Consider the following 22,829-nt stretch of genomic DNA (forward strand, 5'->3'; position numbering starts at 1 on the left):
CGTTAAATGGAAGATCACGTTGGATGGTCATCATAAATCTGCTACAAATGTAGAAAAAACTGCTTGCTAATTTTTCAGATTGTTATTCTCAGCCCCTAGTCTCCCTGTAGATTGTATATTCCACACGAGTCGTGGGTGTTTTAATTTTAGTATACTATTTTTTAATCATTTTTCAAACGATATAACGACGTATTGTATACTTGTTTTAATCTTCATCGTTATCTTCGATTGTATACGACGAAGATGTGAGCAGGGGAATTCCATTTTAGTGCTCAAGAATTAAGTACCAACAAAGGCCAGCAGTGAGACTCAGAGCTCGAAATAAAAATTGAAAAAAGTAAAGATTCGTTTTTTTTAATATTTAAAACCGATCTACTGCTATCCAACATTGAAATTCCCAAAAATCCACTTAACGACCACCCTAATGTAGCCATTTATAATATATTGAAACATTTGGATCCCGGGTAGTGGATATAACTTATAGTTATGATCGATCTATTTCTCAAGCTGCAGTTATCATTTTTTTCAAAGATCAATATTCATATACCGCAGCTGTGGTTGCGATTATAGACGTTATTTGTGAAACAACAATGCAGCAGAATTATTCCTGAATGCGTGAAAACTCTTTTGAAAATTTACAACGTTATGTACGTAGTAATCGCAATTACTTAGCGATTCCTGTATTGTATTATATAGCACAATATAGTTTTACATCCATAAATGATCTGTGGATTACCTATTCCGTGATGGTGCATGGTGAGCCAAAAAATGTTTCGTTATGTTTTCTAATGTTCATCACATATTCCGTAAGTATGAAATTTATGCAGCTGATCTATGCAATGAAGAATAGAAAACGTACATGTTTCTGCGATACATGTAATAATAATTTTGTAGAGGAAAAATGCGGTAGCTCGCACAGTTGTATTTTGAGGCAGGTTCACTTCAGCTAAGCGCCTTCACTATCCAGCAGAGAATTTAACGACGATATTAAGACATAATTCAATATAATAATAAAGCAAATTCGATTATACGATATAGTATTCAAATTTGCGGAGATACCGAAAAATCGTTTTAATTATTTTAAATATTGAGCAACGTGTGTAATTCATTAACGTTTAAAGAATCAAGTTTTCACTTCGACAACTTTGCACTGTTGTTATTCCGATATTAATATTTGAATGCGGGACCGAGATCATTCTGTGTTCAGCGAGGTTCGTAGACTATGGGAAAACCGACTGCTGAAGGCATCGCGAAATTCGATCGCAGCGCTGGAGAATAACGGCCGGAGTTTGCGATTGCGAACTAATGATCGAATTGAGCTTTCGCGATATTAAATTCAGTAGATTCAAGTGTACCCAAAGAAAAATCTGAAAAATTGCAACACGATAAAATGACTATAATTAATCATTTTCCCTGAAAGTATAAAGTGAAATCTGATATCAACGCTAATTTCTGCAACAACAATGTCTTCTGATACTACAGTCCGCTCTCTCAGGTATCCCCACCAACTCGTAACGTAATTTCAGAACTTTTAATGATACATGAGTTTGAGAGAAAACTTACGATTTTCATAAGCGTAATTTTGATTTTTTATAACGACATCATTATTTCGTCAGAATTATTTGCCTCTTATTTTCTCTTTTGAGTTTAGAAATCCACATGGAAACCATACATTAGAAAGGGTGAGTGAGATCAATATGTAGTTAACTGATCGTTTCAATCGATAAATTAAATTATTCTATCCGATACTTATGATTCTAAAAATGGATCTTATAAGTTAAAGAAATTGACAATATGTTTATATCATGTACTTTTCTGTGATAGTTTATTACATAAATACATAAGTTTGTTGTACCTCCACATCGTTTTGTTTCACTCTGACCATTTTTCCTTACTATATGCAAGAATGGATTAATTCGATTTTCTAATTTCAATTTCTTTTTCTAAATTTCGTTATTTTAAGAAAACTTTTCACATGTATTCCCATTTCTTTCACAAAATGTGTTAAAAATACACATTGATATAGTAAAATCATCAAATGTATATAATATCTATTTCTTTAAATCAAATCAATTATTATTTTAATGATGATAATCAAAATTTATAGAATTTTTTTAATGATATTATTACTATATTATGAATTTTGTGATGAAATAACGTTATTAAAAAGCCAGCGTTTGGCACTATTGAGAGAGACGAATATGAAACCCGAAGTGGTGGGGGTTACGTTCGAGCGAGAATAAGGGGAAGCGGCACTATTAGGAGTGGCACTATTACGGGGGCGGACTGTACAACGAATTTGAGATTTCTGACTGAACGAAATAATTCCTGTCCGATACGTAATTATAGTTGTAACTCACTTAGGTATAATAGAAAAAATTACTGCATTTATTACTTACTTTTACACATATGTAATCGCAGAAATGAGAGAAGGACCTGTTTGGAGATTATAAACATTTATTTACGTCACATAAGTACAGTTGAACACCGAGGGGTCACTAAAATTATTATTATTATTATTATTATTATTATTATGTATTATTATTCTTTTTCGCTACTCTAATCGTAAGAGTGGTTTTTTGAGGCTTGCACACGTATATATCTATATATGTGTGTATACTTGGGTATACAAATACCCATATTTATATAAATATATATGTACATATCCGTATATTAATATTATAATTTACTCTTTCAGTTCATTTACACAAACACATACTACCACTCGCTCTCTCTCTCTCTCTCTCTCTTCCTTTCTCTCAAATATAATCATTTATCATTACTATACACGTATTTAATATATCACAATCTCCCGCAATCATTCTCTATAATCTGTGTATTCATTCATGCTAATAAAAATTACACGAAAATTACCATGTTTTACGTTATAATTAAATTGTCTTGTTTTTCCTGTTCCTGTTAAACTCAAACTTAGAAACAAATAACGAAAATCTTTTGCATTTTGGTTTTTTTTTTTGCAAATAGATAAATACTGATTCGACAGTTATGTATTTTACAAATTTAAGGATACTTGCGGTCGTGGATCTTCAAGTTATTCTAAATATTCATTAATCATCAATTTTTATCTTGTAGGCATTTTAAATTATTTATCTATCTTTCTAATTGATATTTTAGACATTGATTTCTTTAACAAAGATCCAACATATTCGTCATTTTGTTCATTTTGCACACGTTTTCCTTTTCTTCTGATTCTATATGACATGGAATTTTCAATATATTTTCATCTACATACACATTTCTCAAAAAAATAAGTTATTGATAATAACAGTAGTAATAGTAATAATAATCCATGATAATACATTGTACTACTCGCATTCAGTCTTGGTCAATAAATTAAATAAAATAATATAACAAATATTAGTAATTAATACCACAAAAAAAAAAAAATAAATAAAAACAATTAGGAACTGGAATCAGGATGTAAGTATATATTCGTCGTGGGTCCCAAATTGTTCAAAGCATTCCCTCACTTCGCACAGAACTAAATATTCATTTTTTCAACCGCTCCTAAGGTGTTTAAAATAAAACGCGTCACGATATAATAAATTTTGTTTTTAAATCGAATAGCTACGTGAACTCTATACATTTTCAATACTAAATTGCAGATCTCGCTCTAAATGTATAGTTGTACATTCCGGAGCTGTATGAAAAACTCTCCAAGATTCCGAGCATGTCGTGCGAAATGAATAGTTGCCAAAAACGAACTAGTAGAGTTGATGGAAAAAAAAAAAACAAATACAAGCAAGTATTGTAAAAAAGATAAGCTCTATATATATATAATATATATATCTGTTGAAAACTTTCAAATTCGAATGAAATGAACAATATGTCGATTGGTTCACATGAAACTAATATCTGGTCACGATATTTTTGACAATAGCAAATATCTGAATAGATTTGTCTCTTTTTGGAATGTAATTATAATGTAAAAATTTTCCGTTCTCAAGGGGAAGAAGAGTTGATATTAGTGGAAATGCTTGTTAAAAAATAAATCACTGCGACAACTCGCAAATTTTCATAAAGCACCGTAATATACTTTAAAAATGTAATTTCCTTCGAACGAACATTGTGCTATCCAATCGTGTTAATCTCAGGCAATTGATGATATTACTAAAAGACATCCATCATTTTGATTTGGGTTAGGATTCGGCACTGTTTGGCCGACAATTTTCCCACGTATTCGCTGAATCCTAGATTTTCATTGAGCTTACGCCTTTGAGATTAAGTGTCAAACAATTCGTCGTGGCAGTATTGGTGATGGCAGCTGGGATTGATATAGACTTTATACTTCTCAGTTACATCCTCGATGGATTTTTCAACGAAAAGTCCGTAGCAGCACGGGTTAGAAGCCTAACATCCGGACCAGTATCGGATGAGCCTGATTTTTCTTGAGGAACCTTCGCGCTAACAATATTTCAATCACCCGACGTCGGCGTCAAGTTACCTAGTGTTTGCTCGAACAGATACAATGCCCTGTGTACAAACTCATACTGCTCAGCAGTTTGTACCATTCCACCCCTGTCATACCTGTAACATCAAATCGTATTACAATAAAATTCAGGTGTAACGCGGGTTTAAGCAATGTATAGATGAAAAAAGCAGTGTCCAAGGGCTTATTATCACCAATCAATTTAATTATTTATAGGTTTTAGATATCAGTGAAAATATTTCGAATAGTTTCGATATACATTACTATTACCCCTTTTCGAATCTTCAACAAATTTAGCTCGACTCGAGTACTCATTTAAGTGAATTTATGAAAAATGTGTCAAACAATGATTGCTCTCACCTCATTTGGCAAAGAATGCCCAGTACGTCGACATTTCCATCCCTCAATAATTGAGCCATTCCTGTGGCTATAGCTATAAAACAACCAGTTCGGCCAATTCCGGCGCTGCAGTGAACAACCACTGGGCCTGGTAACGAGTTAACTTCAGCAGCTAGGCCAACCAATGCGCCAGCAGCCTGAGGTACTGCATGATCTGGCCACGTGTCGTACCTGTGAACGAAAAAGAGAAAATCATTAGACTTTTTTTCTCAGAATAAGAGAGTTCAGCCTGAAATGTATAACGTATATTATATCCTCACCAATAGTGCTGTACGTGTCTTCTTTCTCCTTCATATCCAAGCTCTAATTCTCTGACCATATAGCCGTCTTTAGACTCGACTGAATTTACGACGACGGTATAGGTACCAGCTTGCATTCGGCCGTTTTTCTCTAGTGGAAAGTACGGGTCGCACTTGGTCTTTGTTGCCTCATACAATCTGGTCATCATAACGATGGTAGAAACTCGTTCCGACCAAACCATTCTCCAGAAATCACTGATTGTGTGCGACAACGGCCCCTGGGTCGCGATGTAACGAGTATCTTCGCCGTCATAGCCCTACGTCATAAAATAAATACAACGTAAATTTATTATTCCATTGATAATAACTGTGAGGTAGGTTAGATTTCAACCGTTACGCAAAATTTCACCTACACGGATATAATTGGCGTTAATATAACTGGCGAGTGGGTCGTCAGATCCTGGGAGGACAACTCTTGACTGTGGATTTGGCAGAACCGAGCAATATCGGTTTTTAACACCAGAACCACAAACATCGACCTTGTGGGGTAGATTTAGAGGCACTTCCCAAAACTCTTTGTGTAACAAGGCAGGTTCTTTTAGTACTTTACAAAGCTGGGCACGCGATAGAACATTTCCAGCACTCAATAAGAATTCTTCAGCTGTACATTCACGGGTTGGCGTCACCATCGAAGGTGGGCTTTCTGGTGCAGGTGCTAACTCTATTGTCAAACTAGCACTAGAACCTCGACGTTCTAGGAGACCTTTGGCCTTGATGCGAATTGGTTCTGGTCTTCGTTCTGGTGCAGATAACGTCATTACCTAAATTGGATGTCGAATATTTTGTTAAGAAAAGAAATATTGCAGCAGCAGCTGTTTGCATGTCACCTGAACATGTTAATTCTATTTGATATTATAAGTAGTGTGCGAAATACCTCTGGAAGTGCAGCTGGCTGCTTAACAGGTCTGGTCGGTTGAATAGCAACAGGAGGTTTCATAACTGGCTGACAAACCCACTGAGCTTCAACAGGGTCCCTCAATTCTTTAGCTGGCTTTTCCGGTAGGCCAACTGCGCCTTCTTCTACCAATCCTCGCCTGTCTCCATCTTCTGTATCTTTTTCACACGACATTTGCTTTCGAAGCCATAACAGGATCTGTAGATACATCGTTCCAAAGTTTTGTTACTAAATCTTATGTTTGGTCTACCTAGAATTCATCTTATTCTTTACACCATGGATTGATCTTTTTAACTGACTCAGATTGTTAAAAATCTGCCAACACTACAGGATTTTGATAGCTAAATTCAGTGTACATCAAATTAGCATGAATGATTGACAAAACTGGGTTGCTAGGAAAAATCACCCTTTTCAAATTTACGACTATTTCAAGGTTTATTTGTGATAGTATGGCATCAGAGTTCAACAATTCAATTTAAATTGTATGGTATCTGACTGCAATAATTAATGAAACTTCAGAGGCTAGGCGCCGCACAATATTTTACCAATAAAGTAACTTGCGCTAGTAAATGTTGTTATTTTCAACGATCAATTTCTGTTCTTACCACAAAAGTGAACAGTATGGCACCAACCAGGGCGCAAAGTACTACGAAGAGCGGTAGTTGCCAGTCGAGCCAGGATAGTGTTGCGGTGGAACTAACCTCCTCTCCACCTTTCGCACCAAGTTGTGCCATCTGTAGATCCATTCCAGCATTGTTCGGTCCCGTAGAGGACTGTCGAATCCTGTTCATCAAGAGCAAAAAACAAAACGTCCTTAAATAATGGCTGCGAATTTCCTTCGTCACTAGTCGATTATTCATATCAAGTTTGCAAGCTTCTTTCAACAATCACATCGCAAGCCTACCTGTGCTGGGATCTCGCCGACATACCCTCGGGTGCTGGCAGCAGGGAAACTGGCAGCACTGCGTCCGGGCGCCACTTTGGCTCAGCAATTAAGTAGTGGTAGTTGTAAGCGTCTGAGGAACTACTACCATCTTCGATCTCGCTTGGTTCTCCATAAGGAACTGCATCACGCTTATAGTGATGAGTTAGAGGGGTGCCGGTGCCTCCTGAAAAACAAAGATAAAAACTTGCAGGTCCATTTTATGCAGGAATAGATACTACCGATGATCACTCAACACTGACGACAAAAACAATACATTTGAGGCGTTCCTTAATTTCCTTCCGCAGCACAGTATTTTTGACGATACTAAATACTACACCCGGATTTTATGTTAGATGGAGGTCAATTTTTTTAGTAGTCCAATTAATATATAAGAAGGAAAAAATATAGCCTGAAACGTGAAAATATCGTGGTAATTTCCGTAAATCGCATTCTCTGAGAAAAATGACAAATACCCATTGTGAAATTGATACGTTACTCATGTGTGCCACTCTATCGAGATAGCAGTAATTGGAACGTAATTTCATTCTTCCGGGAGGCGAATGTGTGTGTGTGTGTGTGTGTGTGGGTGAGTGTATGAGATGCATAAGTACTAAGGTGCGTACATACTGAAAAGACGGGAGTTGAATCCGTGAGAAAATACGACAATAGAAACTGTTTGTAGAATAGGTTGTACGAAGTGACGAAGAGTTTAACCAGTTTAACCACCGTTACGGTGTTGACAAATTTGAACACGTTAGATATGGACTAACACAGATTGGGTTTTCGCGATGTTTTCGTAACACTTTTTTAAGTGCCTACCCGATCAATAAATCGGTTTACCAAATGTAAAAGCAGTCTAATCGCGCGGTGTGTGTATTCGTACAGTACTGCAGGCATTAACGTGCGTGTTAAAAAGCGTATAATATATGTCATGTGTATATAATATAAACACATGTGACAGCATAGCATATTCATCTATACATGTATCTATCTATTCGCATCTATCTATAACACGTATGCGTGTATGCGTATAACGCGCGAAGAGGGACAGACACCGAGGCTGCTCTCGTCGCCGCATATTCCCCAGACAGGAAGTAAACATTCGAGTTAATTTTATGAACGACGGGTAGTAGCAGTTAGTACTGTAGGAGACGTAGAGAGGCTGGAAGAGTCGGGATGCATCATGCGCCGACGAGATGACTGCAGCTGCCAAATAGGATTGACGGAATACACCCTATGTACACATGCAACGTTAGTTCGCTCGCTTAAAGCATTTCATCTACACGGATATATACGCCACTTAGGTAAAGAACGATAAGTAAGTAGGTGGGTAGGTAGGTAGGTAGGTAGGTAGGTAGGTAGGTAGGTAGGTAGTTAGTTGGAGAGGTAGAGTGTGAAATACATAGAAACGCACAGGTAATACATTCGAAAAAATCCCCCGTATTATGGATCGCACTGTCATAAACACGAGCGTAGCACACATCCTGCGGTAGTAATAGCGAGAAGACGATGTGTTTTTTCTTTTTTTGCCCTTTTCTCTCTCTCTCTCTCTCTCTCTCTCTTTGTGGCGAAAATCGTCGTGTTAGTGAATACAGCAGAGTGGAAAAAACGGAGTGTATGAAAAACACAGTGAAATCTTCCTGCAATTTATACCTCTTGCCAAAATCACGCACAATAATATTGCGAGCGGTGCACTCTTCGCGGTTAAACTCATTCTGCGTATCGCGTATTTAATCACGTCGTCTACTCGTTCGTGATCGGCTCTTGTTTCGTGTCGGTGATCAGGGGCTCGCCTGCACGTCGACGACCGACTCGTACGTCTCAACTACACAAGACATCCGTTCGAACTGTCGACCGACGAGACTCTCGAGAGCCCGAACTGCCTTGCTGCCTGCCGACCTCGCTCGCTACTCGGCTCGGCCTCGGCACGATCGGAGGATCGGAGGGGGGATGCGGCCGAGCTCGGCTAGCCAATCCCTCAACGGCGTCGAATCCACCCCCCGTGAATTTGGCGGGAAATTATCGCTCGCTCTGGGTTCTTTCGTGTGAGTGGGCGACGCTGTCTGTGACCGAAACACGCATTCACACCGTGCACACAACCCCTTCTGGGTACCCACTCTGCTGACATGCAGGGGAGTAGGTTTTGTGGCGGTCGAACGGATCAATGGAGTTTTAGGGTGTATCATTATTATGGGGATCATGTTTTTTTTTTCATTCTTTTTTCTATTTTCTCGTCTCTTACCGCGTCAATGAGTATCTTAGGAACGCGTTGCCACGACAAAAGATGAAAGAAAGAAAAAACCAGGAAGAGTAACGTTCGATGTGTGTATATGTATATTATATTACGTCGATGTTTGCGTAAAAATGACATTTCGTCTACGTTAATATTATACGGAAGTACGGAAATAGACCGCTCTTTCGTAGACGATATCCGATTGACATGGTAGTGAGACAGAGAAAAAGAACTCATCCGATTTTAGAACGTTGTTATATGTCGAAGCACGTTTACGTTGATTGAAGACTGTACGGATTTTGGCTGGGTTATACATATAATTTATATGACGCACTTTTGAACGTATTTATATAATCCTCTAGAACAAAGGCTTTTCTATTTCATGTACTTCTTAGGCTAACAATATGCCTATGTGTTTTGGATCAACAAATCCCTTATTCATCCACGTATATACCATGAAATGAAACTATTCCCATTCATAACGGCTAAGCTCTAGAGCGTTGAAGAGTGTTGGGCTAAATTATTGACCTATTGCTGAGTGGGAGTTATTGTTAATGTGACCGACAGATGTCGGTAGCGGAGCCTCGCCAAATCTCATCCCTTGGATTGGATATTATTCTTCACCCGACTGTCCTTCAATTCCACATGTATATATACGCTCTTCCGAGGGAATATTCATAATCGATTAACGTGTACAAATAAATTGCTATTTTGGCAAATTTAACAATCATTTTTACTACTATAATTTACTCAATTCCGTCGAAAATTTTGGCGTTTTTTTTTTCTTCCACAGCTCTATCGAAAGGTAAAATGTTTGTGCCAATTTCAGATTTTTTATCTCGATGAACCTCAATGTGAAGAGAAGAACAACAGAGCTTTTCTATATTCTTTAGAACATAGAAACCAGAAGAATAACTAACGGTCATGGATATATGGAGGCGATAATAAAAGCACTATTTAAAACTATATCAAGGTAGTGCAAATTCAAGCAAAGCTACAGAACAATACGTGTACCTGTAATGTAATTATGAACGAAACTACGTAAATATGATTAACATGATTAACTCAAGGATAGAACAATAATCTGTAGCATATGTAGTGTATTATTTGAATAAATCTGATATTTAATATCCTCATAGATACGTGCTACTGATTATAATATCATGCTCACATCCCCATGTATAGAAATAAATTCAAGGGGCATTTTTAAATGAAATATTACATGCATACAAAGTGTTTACCGTGAAACAAAACAGCATCAGCACACTGCCACATATCCCCAATAAAAATCGGCTTGCAGATATTTTTTTTGGTTTTCACAATGATTCTAAGGTTTAGGTACCGAGGACCATGTGAATTCAGTGCCCTATTAACATAGATGCCGTAACATGGTTCGAATAGATACAGAATAGAACCGGTCAGAAAATATTACCGTGATTGGGATCAGAATTAGGTGACATTAATCACATGTGAGAGTGAGGAAAGAAACAAAAATGACAAACAGATTTCTCAGGAGAAGCCCGGTACGAAGGCCTCGTTCGAGTATTTATTTGTTAATTTATTTGTCCGTTATTCAAAGAGAATGAAAAATGAATAAATAAAAATAAGATAATAATATATATGTATAACCACAGTCGATATATTTTTACGTAGTTCTATTCACGCGGAGATGAATCGGGTTTTATATATTTCCAACAGCTAATCGTCTGTTCATCCCGTCAATTTTTACAACACGCGTCAATTCACTCCGCAAGTGTGTACAGAAAATACAGCAAAATATGAATATGTATAATTAAAACACGTATTCGTACGCCTTATTTGCAAAAATTTTGTGAGACAATCAATGATTTTGATGAGATGTTAATGATTCGCATCGTGTATTAGTACAATGTGTGTACCTACACGGTGAGTTTTACAAAAATTAATTGAAAGGTTGTAAGTGACCAATTGAGTCGCAAACGATGCTGCTTGAGACCATGCAGCAATATATACTGGTAAAATGATATTGGCAAGGCTTTAAATTTGCCTAAACGTTCCGGATAGCGGCTGATTATATCATCGTTCGTTGAATTTGCAGAGAAATAAGATACAGTATAACGAGAAAGACAGAAGAGATATAGCGGCAGTAAGTAGCGGCACAGGGTTGACATTTGAATCGTATGTATATTAAGAGGGAGTTTCGAATTCCGCGCACGGTGCAGAGAGCGAAGAGTGTAATGGCGAGGCGTAGCTTGTAGGGCGCGATAACGGAAAACGGAAAGAAAGAAGACGCGGCGGTGGTGAAAAACAAGGGCCCTGGTACCCGGCGCAAAGCCTCCGGCGAGGGTGGCTGTGCTACTGACTGGATTTTGGCGAAACGGTAGGTGCGAGTCGCCGCGGCATAGCAGCTCCATTCAGCAATCGGGCTCCGAGGCCAGGCAGGCAGGCAGGCAGGCAGGCAGGCAACCCACACTTGCGTAAACTGCGTGCTGTACGATTGGCCTCCGATCCCTGTGCGTGGGCGACACGTCGAGGCGCGCGTCTTCGCTCTTCGCGAGCCCTTTTGACGCCGCGTAGTCGATAGGCAGAGCGCCGCAATCAGGAGCGAAGGGCGGCGGGATGACGGTGGAGGAGGATGAAGAAGGGGGAGGAGGGGGTGTAAAAGTGTGACCTTGGCTCACGGCCCATTGATAAGATTCGCGCCCCGCGCGTAGGAAGGCTAAGGGGTATTAATTCGTGATCGGAGGAATAATTGTTGCGTAGGTGGGTCCTCGAATGAAACCTATACGTGCAGAGACAAACGTCAGGACGACGCTTCTGAGTCTTACCTCAATTTGTAATACATACATGTGTGTACATTGATATATATATATATATATACGTACCGCGACGAATAAGGCTCTAGGAAATTCACACGAGTCGATCGGTTGTAAGTTGCGAATCTGCCGGGTGTTTTACCCGTTGGCATATATTGTATATTTTGTGTATAAGTCAGTGTGGGTGATTCAATTTATTCTACGTTTCTCTGTAGGCATAGGTATATATATATAGGTGGAGAAAAAAATTCGCGATCAAGCAACGCGGATTCGACCGGATTCCGACGTTCGTCCGAACAGGTTGCAGTCTGGCGGGTAACTGCGTTCAAAATTTTACGAGCTGCATCGAAGGGACGCGCGCCGTCGCATCGCTCTCGTGTCGTCTTCCTTTCCTGCTCACATCGCGTCTCCGCTCGACATCGGCACGCATACATGTAAAAACGTACTATCGCCACTCCGTCCTCCGAGTTCGGTACTTTGTGCGTGCGTCGTCCTCTCGTTCATGCTCAGATCTCGTCCTTTCCCCCTTTGCCCCGCAGTCCTGAAACCAGAACGAGCGTTACCCCCGACAAGAAGACGTTTCTCTTCTCAATGATGTGTTTTTGCACGGATTGTTCAGTGTTCAAGTAAAATATCTAGGGTGCAGGGAAGTCGGGAGGGGATTTAGTCAACGAATTTCCCCGCAGGCAAAATAATGTGTATATCATGTATAAATATTAACATAGATCTTTCAGACAGATGTGTTCGGTGTTTCAAATCTTTCTCGGCGAATGTTTCAACACGAAGGCATTAATTTTGATGCAGCGGGCCCGATAAATCCTCGAGGACGATCCTGGCGAGTTGTTGGGGTGGCGCCTGCGCGCAGAGTATTTTCCGCCGGATTAATATCGCGCGCGAATTCTCTACGCGTGTCTTGTAGGTGTACGACACGCGCGACTCGCGATGCACGAACAACCCTCGGTTCGGAGGGGAAGTTTTGCGCGGTTGCGCCGAGGGATGGCTAACCGAGAAAGGGGAACCGGAGGAAGAATTTGTTGAATGAGGAGGAGTGGGCCGGGGGTTCGACTGGGTTCGAGACGGGTGGAATAATGTCGGACAGAAGGAGAGGAAAGGGTCGAATGTAGGCTACTTCCGTCGGGGAACCGCGTCCCCGCCAATCGATACGCGAACGCTGCCAGCCGACGATTCGTGACGACGACGAGACCGAATAGACACATCGGATCGACGGAGGGAAGAAAAACTGAAGCGTGCAGTCTAAAGTTGTTTTTATTTATTTTAGTTTCTTTTCATTTTTTTCTCTCTTTATCTCTACAATTCGCAAGTCTTATTCCACCCCCGTCTCTCGCGTTACTCTGCAAGGCGTCGGTTTATAGTTTTACAGTTAACTAACGAGATTAATCGAAAAGATTTAACTTGTCGCGTACATGAAGCCCGCACCCTCGGCCCCTTGGGTTATGTATATGGCGCACGTTTAATCGAATAAGGGAAACCGAGGCAAAGTGCAAACTTGAGAAATAGGATTCTTGCAATTACTGTATAATCCGATTTTTACGCAACTCTCTCGTAACTTCGCTTAACATTGCACCACTGTACAAGCAGTATAATTGCATGTCAGTGGAATTATCCGCATTGTCGCAATTCTTAGCGCTGAAATGAAAAATAACAGGCGAGTTAATAAAACGTGGTAAAAACGTTGTCAATGTCAATAATTGTAAGTTATAAAAATATAGAAAAATGTAGATGCTCGTTTTTATTCAAGAAACGAAACTCCGAATTGAAGTTGGACTAATATTGTAACTTGGAAAACCCGAAAAATATTTATACTTGAACAAACTGGGTGAACTATACATCATTAGTTATTCAAATTACGGTAAATTACATTCAAAGCATTATTGTTCTTGAAGCCAGACGAATTACTCAGAGAAACAATTTATCATCAAACACGAGACGCGACAGACGAAAAAACGGCAGCAAAGTATTGCCATAAATTTTAACACTACGAACGGAGTGGCGTTAAATATTTAAAATGATCACTGGTTTAGAGGATGGCTTTCTAACACCGGATCTTCAAGTATACATAGGCACGTACACATACATATATCTCTAATCACCTCGGAAGCCATAATATTATGTGTCTCAAGCAGAAAATGTGTCAAATTATAACTCAGCTGTACGGACATATTTTCGTACTCCACGCGTCGTCTCCGGTCTCTCGGGGCCGTGAAGCTCGACTCGCTGCATAGGGAATCGGCGTTATAGTCATCATCCCTCTCTTGTCGGCAGTGATTTAAAATCTCGCTTTTATGTCAACCGTCCATAGTAAGCGGCTCGAGTCGCGCGCTCCAAACAATCCTCCATGCGCCAGTTTTAACATAAACGCCCAACAAGACGACGCACTTATACGTTACATGAATTCTGAAAAACGGGAGAGTAATTTTATTTTTAACCAATTTGAAAGTTTGTTTAAAGAAACGATTAAGAACGTTTGGATGACACTAATCACGTGTCAATTTTAACATTGGTCCAAAATCAATATGGCCGCCGTTCTTCCACCTCGAGATCTGTTTCGGCTGTAGGGTGATTTCAGCAACTATTCTTTACCGTGGGCTATTTCAGGCGAAACAAAATGATGGCAAGACTATTTCAGACAAGATTCCAGGCTCGACGTTGGACCGGAAGGCGAGAATTCGCCCGGCGAAATGTAGCGACGTGTAACTCAGGCTTAAACATTTTTTCTCACTCAGGCTTCGCTCGTTCCTCTCGCTACACCGGAACTGAGCCTTCGCTTGCGACCAGAAAGAGTCCCGACGGGATGCCTGGAAGGGCACCCACGCTCACTTTCGATGACGAAACGAGGGTGGCAGCGGCTGCTACGGTTGGGATTTTCATACGTATAATCCTACCCACCTCCGCACTTTCTCGTCACGATCAAGACCGATCCGCTACAGCTCGTGGAACGAGGGTACATGTATACCTATGTACAACGACGTGCTAATATCACTGTGTAATGTCATTGTCACAGTTGATTTTATCTCGCGCGCGTGCGAGGTGCGAAAATTGAATACGAAGTCGGTCGAAAAAAAGTTGGGACAAAAATTTGCAAATCACGTTTTGGTATCACGAATAATTTCGTGCGTGTATGATATAGTATAGGATATTGTACGCTGCATTTGACGTACATTTATATTATGTTATACGTTTGCGGTATGAAAAGCAAACCCGATGACTGCAAAATGATTGATTGCTGTTCGGGAATTTGTGTATTTTACAGACAAATGCAAACGAATTTGCATTTTAAAAATTGCTCGCGATGATAGTCGTATTACATATGATCTTTGAGGGGAAGAACTCGTTCCTAAGTTGTTTGAAAATTGATGTCTCGCTCTGTGGCATAGTCATAACCGCCTTCTCCCGCTCGGCAGTACAACCGCGAGCCATCCTTCCGCCGTCTTAATTCAAACTGTTTGTATTATTTCTGCCGGAAATGTCTACTTCCGGTGTTATAATCATGAACGTACGTACGCGTATATCATAAGTACAAGGTATATGATATTAGCGTGTGTGGGTTATACATAAAATTACAATACGGCAAGAACAATGATACACATATAACGACGATGTGCTAACAATATCGACGACGGTAACAATGAAATCGGTAATTGCGCAACTCGCGTATTTATAATGAACTGAATATGTAACACACATTATACACGCATCTATGTATACCGATACGAATCCGTTGCACTGCACAATATCCTCGTAAACAACTCATTGTCAGCAATAACGATTCGGGAAGCTGAGTAAGTATATTGTTAACGATTAAAAAAAGAAGTTGAAATAAAATTTCGAATTGCTTACTGCTGCACGTATGAGATACGCGGCTACCATGATTTCACCGAATTATTGAACAGACACAACACCCGCCATACTGTGTCTTTATACATCAATGCACGGTTCAGAATCTACACTGACATTTCGAAAAATACCCATATACAGCAAAACGTGATTACACTGTATTTCCCCAAGGGCATCCCGGGTTGGATTTCCTTATCAGCGTTGATATTTAGACACACGAATTCATTACACTCAAACATACTGCGAGTGTGTGCAGGTTCTGACACGGTCTCGTCCGCAGAAACGACCTAATTAAGGCTATACAGTACCTACCGGGGGAGGAAAAAAGTAAAAGTCTCTCTTTTCAAAGTTACTAAAATATCTACCGTGACTGGCTCCTCGCCGCAGGCAGTGTCTTCGTAACATCATGTTACATAGGGCAATCATTTCGAACCTGTTTTGCTCTCTGACTTCGGGAATACATGGAAAAAAATCAAGAAAATTGAGCACGATTTTATTTCAATCTTACAACTTGATCCAATTTTTTTTCTTTCTTTCGTCGGAAATGAGAGTTAAGAAGAGTACCTGGTATGTATACATATCTGGGAGAAAAGGATGGTAGCTGTATTAGACCAGCGTTATTTTCCTTTAGAATCTACTGCAATTACGTTATAAGAATATACGAAAAATTATAATGAAGTCTAATTATTGTCAATAAATTGCATAGCTAGTACATTTGATGATCCAATTGTTACAGATTCTACCGAATAAAATATTGCTGAAACGCATCCGATAGTTGTATCACAATAAATTTTCTTACCCATGATATTGTAATTTGTATACCTATAACTGAATTAATAAAGAGTGATGCGGCAATCATCAAAATGGTTGAAAAATGATCCGCAACGAAACGAATACACCCTTACCTATTACATATCACCTTTCCATTTCCCAATATTCCCCTCCGCTAGGATCTAGATCTGAACCAACGGGAGACGAAAGTGTGATGAGGTTCAGCCCGAACCTTGGGCTCGTCGGGTGTTAATTTTTTTTCTTTTTCATCAGAATTTTTTCCCCTCATTTCCCTTCTCAATTCTATTTTCGGCGGAGAAGGCGGCAGCGGCGAAAGATACCCGCGCGGATATCTCCGCACACTTCCACCGTGACGTACGGTGTTATGTCCTGTAGCAGTGATATGTATGTTGTACCTACACGTTTTACAGATATCCAGCAAACATCCGGGCCGCCGCAACAGCTCGGTCGTAGATCCAGTGGCCGCCGCGCCGTTAACGATATTGCAACGTTTTTACGCCGCCGTTAACCGATCGGGTAGTACGTCACGTCCGGTTCCGGCCAAGTCTGACTCTGTTACTCCGGATCACGAACCGGCGCGCGGCTGGCCGGTTGGCCGGCCTTCGGGTCGCGAACGCGCCTCGCATTAATCCGCACTCGACACAATCGCACCTTATGTCCATGCACATATTCGTATACAATTCCGCAGGTATGGGTGTGCGAAAGTGACTCCGACAGCCGGATTACAACCTCGTTATTACCCACGGCTGCAGGCAATTGTTGTAAGAAACCGGAAGGTCGCCTGCCTATAACGACGCATTATGTTATACTTCCCATTGACGGTGACTTTCATCGTACTCTAGACCTATAAAACTCGCCGGTTCATCCGGTGTGAATGAGCGATCGGCACGTGGTTTCGAACCCACTTGTCGAATTAGCGTCACATCAAATTGTGCCAATTTATGCCATATTTGTACACGATGTTATGACTCTGTTGAAAATAGTTTTCTTTGAAATTAGTTTAACACAGCAACCGCATGTTTAATCACTTGTCTACTGATTTTGTATTATCTACTTCAAAGACTCCGTCAAATTTTAAACATATATTGTATGCTTCCGAAGGTCAATTACTTAATAACCAAGACGACGGTAATTTTATCTACGTTATAAATATCCAAGATATACATATACATACACACGTACAGGCATGGCCTGATTTTGCAAAAGTTTGCAGAACGGTGCTGACGTAGCGTCAATAAACAGTGATCCATGAATGGAGCGGAAGTCGTCAGCGAACCCGTGCATATCCTCGATTCTAAAAATAGTTGCAGAGCGGCTGCGGCATGGTTTAGCAAAAATCGCCAAGGTCTGTATGCCTTCAGGGGATAATAAACTCGCACTGCAAACCGCTATGCAAGTTGTTAATCATTTGGTGGAAAACGGGGCAAACTGCTACGTCGTAAAAACACATGATATCAGACATGTTTATTTTGTCTAGGAAGTTAACGAACTCGCGATGTATACATATACTGTCCAGTGTTGAGCGCTGGCTTTCACTCGATTCGTTGGTTAGCTGATTCCTAGTTTAAATGCAGGAATGAATTCATCGCTTTTGCTGAGATGTTATAGACTACTACTAGCTGATGAACTTGTGTTCCAGTACCGATATCTCACGTCATTAGAAAGCTTACAATTAGCAACAATCGGCACGTTCACACTTCATCAATATTCGCGAACTTCAATCTACGCGATATCGCAACGGCTCGGTTGTGTGCTTGTTTCTGTTGCTACGTTATTTTACTCGGTTATTACACGGTGAGGAAACGATGAAACTTAGCAGATTAAATGACCGATTGCGCATGCGCAAATGATTGAACTCCATTGGTCTGCGAGACAGGGCAGCCAACTTGCTCGAAACAGAGCACGAGCCGTAAAACTTTGAAGCGTAAAATCGCGGATTGAATGTATATTATGATTACTCGTAGGATACAGTCATCATTGAATCAGCAACAAATGTTTGCAAAGCCATTCCAAATCACTCTGTTATTTATTGGAGATTTTGGTAAAAAAAATATCGCATCATTGCAAAGCCAAGTTTGACAGCTGCAGGAGCTTGAGGTGGCCAACCTGCACGAAAAGACGACAAAGCTACAGCAGAGGAGTCCTGATCGAAGAAAAATGCGGACATGTACATGGTCCGAGAAACATGAATCGTTACTTTTTTCCTGTTAATAAAGCCGAGAAAGAAAAGTGAGGCGAGTATAACGAAAAGGAACACGCTTTCAAATTTACGACAATGCATTTATAGCGGGACCCGAAGTGTTTCGCGAACTAGAACTAGGTGTGTGTGCACACTGCATATTATAAGGTTAGCCATCAAACCCCATAGAAACGCGAACAATAGACCAAACAAAGAAGATCCAGCCGGCGAGGTCGCTTCTGCGAGGCACGGAAAGAACGGATCTTAATCTGCAGAGGCCGTTCCGACCGTTTCTCAGAACTCTCGTTGTAGATCTTGAGGGTTTCACCCTGCAGTAACGTGCTGCAGTCCACCGCACCGACTTAAGTCCTCACTTCCGCCCTGAGTTGCGGCCTTTATGCGACTCCGGAGGTCATCGGGGGGCGGTTTTGTTTTCGTCTGGCAAAACCGTTTTTGTTCGTGTCTATAATAGCCTTTGCTGAAATGTCAATGTGGGTATTTACCAGCATCCTGGAGAACGGACGGTAGGGTTCAAATCCCTTGGGGTTATCCTGGGGTTCCCGTTGCGCAGGTGTGACGAAAAGAACCATTACGCATCGGTAACCGAAAAATTCACTTACCAAGATGGAAATTAGCGAGCGTGTACACACTGTGGTGAAACAATTGAAGGAAGACGGTATCGCGGTCTTCCGCGAATCGCTACTCGAGGATTTCCTGCTGCGATTCTTCTCCTTCTTTTTACCTACAATCTTCTTTTTCATCTCACGCTCAACAGGGAATACCATAGTCCTCCTACAGAAGCCTCAAGTTCGTTACACTGCGGTCTTTAATTCGTGTTGCGGAAAAAGATGAGAAGCTCTATTTTCTACCGGAAGTGTCGAGCGATACGATTTCTCCGCTCGGAAATTCGCTGCACAACGATCATTCCTGATGCGGTTGGGTACAAAGATCGTGAATTTGAGACTAGGAATGAATAAAAAATTATCATATTGGTGGTTTTAATCGTTCGTCGATCACATATGGTCAATATCAGTGCAACTCGACGCTGGAAGATTGAATATATTTAACGATGCGAGCATTATGAATAAAAAGAATTTAATTCCATTTGTCATATAAAATAATCCACCGACGAAAATAGTCTATCATCGAGTACAGTCCGGTGAATCAAGATTTTCAACCATTTTGAAGCGATTTAGATCGAGGCATCGACATGCCCAATCTTTTATATTTTTGAATAAATCTTGGTAGCTTGCTAACGTAGTAATTTCATAAATATACTCAGGGTAGGAAAACCTCGTAATGAAATTCTACCGCAACATCCACTCAGCGGCAATTCTAGGAAGTCGCGTAAATTAAGCGCAACTGCAAGTGACGAGTGGGAAGACCTATGCCGTGGTATGTGCCTAACGCGTTTATCCTCACGTGGAACTGTGTCTCTGGAGTGTATCATACGATTTGAGTAACAATATCGTGGTTTTCACTAGTACAAGCCTGACGATGCAATATTAGAGACACAATTTCGCGAATCGGTTTGTTGAACCGGAAGATATATATCCTTTATATATATATATATATCTATAGACTTCTTGATGAGTCGCGTTGCACGTGAAATCCAAAGTTAAATCGGTAACGCGAATTATCGGAAAGCGATGTAACGATCATACGGTATGACGATGATGATAATGCGAGTGAAATATGTTCAACAGCGAACTGCCTGAGATAGTCATCGGTCTGTGACGGTTAATTACTCAGTTATATACTCGGTAAGAGCTCCTAGCAGTGAGATCACTTCCGGTACGTACGGTTACTTAAGGCGAACGAATGCGAACGAACCCCCCCCCTATGTATGCGTCGTGCTGCATGTGCGTATGGGGGACCTGCGTGTCTGCCTACCTACGCGAGGAGGAAATAGCGAACAAGACGGAATGAAAGGGTCGTGGGATGGGAACCTTACGCATCGCCTTCTGCGTAATCACGGTGTTGCTATACGGAATTATCAAGCGGCATTTCCGGCCACGGGGTACATCACCCCTATAAAAAATCTACAAAATTTCATATATTGGTACAACAGAGGAATCAACGAATTTGTAACAATATATATAATATGTATACTAGGGTGGCCGTTACGAAAAAAGTTCATACTCCAACTTGAAAAATCTTGAGTTCACCTTGAAAAAGAAGAAATTATTTTAAAAATCTGCCGATACTCATTAATAGTAAGATAGAGCATTGAAACTTTCAGGATCTTTTTGTCTCAAGGTGAACTCAAGATTTTTCAAGTCGGAGCATGAACTTTTTTTTAACGAGTATCCTTATATATACCCATAATGCATGGATTTCGAGTAAATTATTACTTCGGAGATACGAGAAGCAAGACTAATTGAAAGACGTCTCGCCCCCCGAAATCATGCATTTTCGGAAGCTCTCGTGCGGGGCAAGTCGCACGACATCTTGGATTCGAGGAATGCCGCTCTTCATTAGATCGATACAAATGTGCAGAAATCACATCGCCGTTCAATTGCTAGCCAATTATTTTCCAGGAATGTATTTTCTTCACCGTTCCGGCAGCCTGCTCACGCAGGTGTAGAATACGAAATGCAGGTGGCATCAGCTGTGACGAACCGTGAGCCCTTGGCGTGATTTGTGTGATGTGTGTATAACGAAACAGATCCCTGACACGATGCGAAAACGTGGAATACATCGCTCGACGAGAAACCTTGAGCGCATTTTTACCTTTGTCTCGGAACGTTTACCTGTGCGCTTCGCTTTGTCTCAGGCTTAGGTCACGCTTCTGGGATTCTGAATCTGTTTACACGAATTTAAATTCACTGTCATCGAGAGTAATCATTACTTATACATAAACAGCCCGGGAGGTTGAGCCTTGAATTCCGATTCGATATCGAACTGCAACAGTCTTTGTTTTTCGAATTCTGTCTCTCGCCTTACTTCTCACATCTTTTACCTTATTTCACGCCGTAAATTATACCTATATCTACTTGTAACGATTGTTTGCCCGGTTGCATGGGTAAAATGTGAACCATTATTATTTATACACAGCGTTTCCGGGAGGGAAATCTCTGACCCGATCAAATGTCTTGCCTGTCGGTCCCACTCTAATGTCGAACGTATGTATGTACGTACGCACAATGTACACAGGGGTTGTTCTCTCGCGTGAGACCGGAACTAGGCGCAGTAGCTGAACCACTTGAGGGAAGGCGCATCAATGCCGCCGTTCATAAAACGCGTCCGGGTTACGCGGGGCCACGCCCACGCCTGTGTGCCAGGGCGTCTCTGTGAACAGAGTTTACGACAGCGGAAGTAGCCGTCCGCAGTAGAAGATTTGGATCGTTGAGAAGAAGAAGAAGAAGAAGAAGAAGAAGAAAATATATATACTTATAATAATACTAATAAGAATCCCACGATTTCGTTCGCTTGGTTGTATAACCGTATAATTTTTTACTTCACTTTTTTTCACTTTACACTTTTCCTTCTTTTCTTTCTTCATCTTTCTTTTTCTGCACGCCGCCGCGCCGCCCCGAAGACCGCATGAGCAGTGCGCAGCTGGAACTTTGTTTACAACACATCGTTACATAATCGAGTTATTTTCGAGGGCGCGGGCGTGCAGGTCCAGTTCAAATCTTACTCGCAATTTCGCGGACAATCCAGCATCTTCATATCACGATTCGTTTATACGACGATAAACATTCAGCTGAAAACCGTAGAAATGAAAACGGAATAACAAACGACGAACGTCAAAGGGCCATAAAAGGGCTTTGAACCGTCGCATCGAAAACTAACCTGCACCCTGACCGATTTTCCGTTACCTGTCCGTTGTAACCACGCATCAAAATCCACGTGTATTAAACCGGAAATTTCTGACGGGGTCCAGAGCTTTGCGCACGCACTCTGCGGGAGGTTCCCCATTCAGCAAGAAACCCATTCGCATTTGCAGCCATTAACCGCTCCAGGGGTTGTTGCGGAGGGTTCGGGGCTACGGGGAACAGGAA

At 40.8% G+C, this 22,829-nt stretch overlaps 1 protein-coding gene across 4 annotated transcripts; it reads right to left on the minus strand.

Moving 5' to 3' along the window:
* Positions 1 to 3,814: 3,814 nt before the first annotated feature.
* LOC124408914 (tyrosine-protein phosphatase non-receptor type 7-like) lies at positions 3,815 to 10,527 on the minus strand. Of its 4 annotated transcripts, none has more exons than XM_046886214.1 (8): positions 10,443 to 10,527; positions 6,948 to 7,152; positions 6,649 to 6,826; positions 6,023 to 6,241; positions 5,502 to 5,909; positions 5,110 to 5,405; positions 4,811 to 5,020; positions 3,815 to 4,548 (listed from the first exon to the last, which is right to left on the minus strand). In XM_046886214.1, the coding sequence occupies exons 1-8, from the start codon at positions 10,474 to 10,476 to the stop codon at positions 4,437 to 4,439; spliced, it is 1,662 nt and encodes a 553-aa protein (XP_046742170.1). In that variant the 5' UTR covers positions 10,477 to 10,527; the 3' UTR covers positions 3,815 to 4,436. The 4 variants fall into 4 exon arrangements, with proteins under 4 accessions (XP_046742170.1, XP_046742169.1, XP_046742172.1 ...); XM_046886213.1 differs by lacking the exon at positions 10,443 to 10,527 and adding an exon at positions 8,622 to 8,840; XM_046886216.1 differs by lacking the exon at positions 10,443 to 10,527 and adding an exon at positions 8,383 to 8,503 and having other exon boundaries at positions 6,973 to 7,152.
* Positions 10,528 to 22,829: the final 12,302 nt, after the last annotated feature.

This window comes from Diprion similis, chromosome 8 (assembly GCF_021155765.1).
Source record: "Diprion similis isolate iyDipSimi1 chromosome 8, iyDipSimi1.1, whole genome shotgun sequence".
NCBI classification, from domain to species: domain Eukaryota; kingdom Metazoa; phylum Arthropoda; class Insecta; order Hymenoptera; family Diprionidae; genus Diprion; species Diprion similis.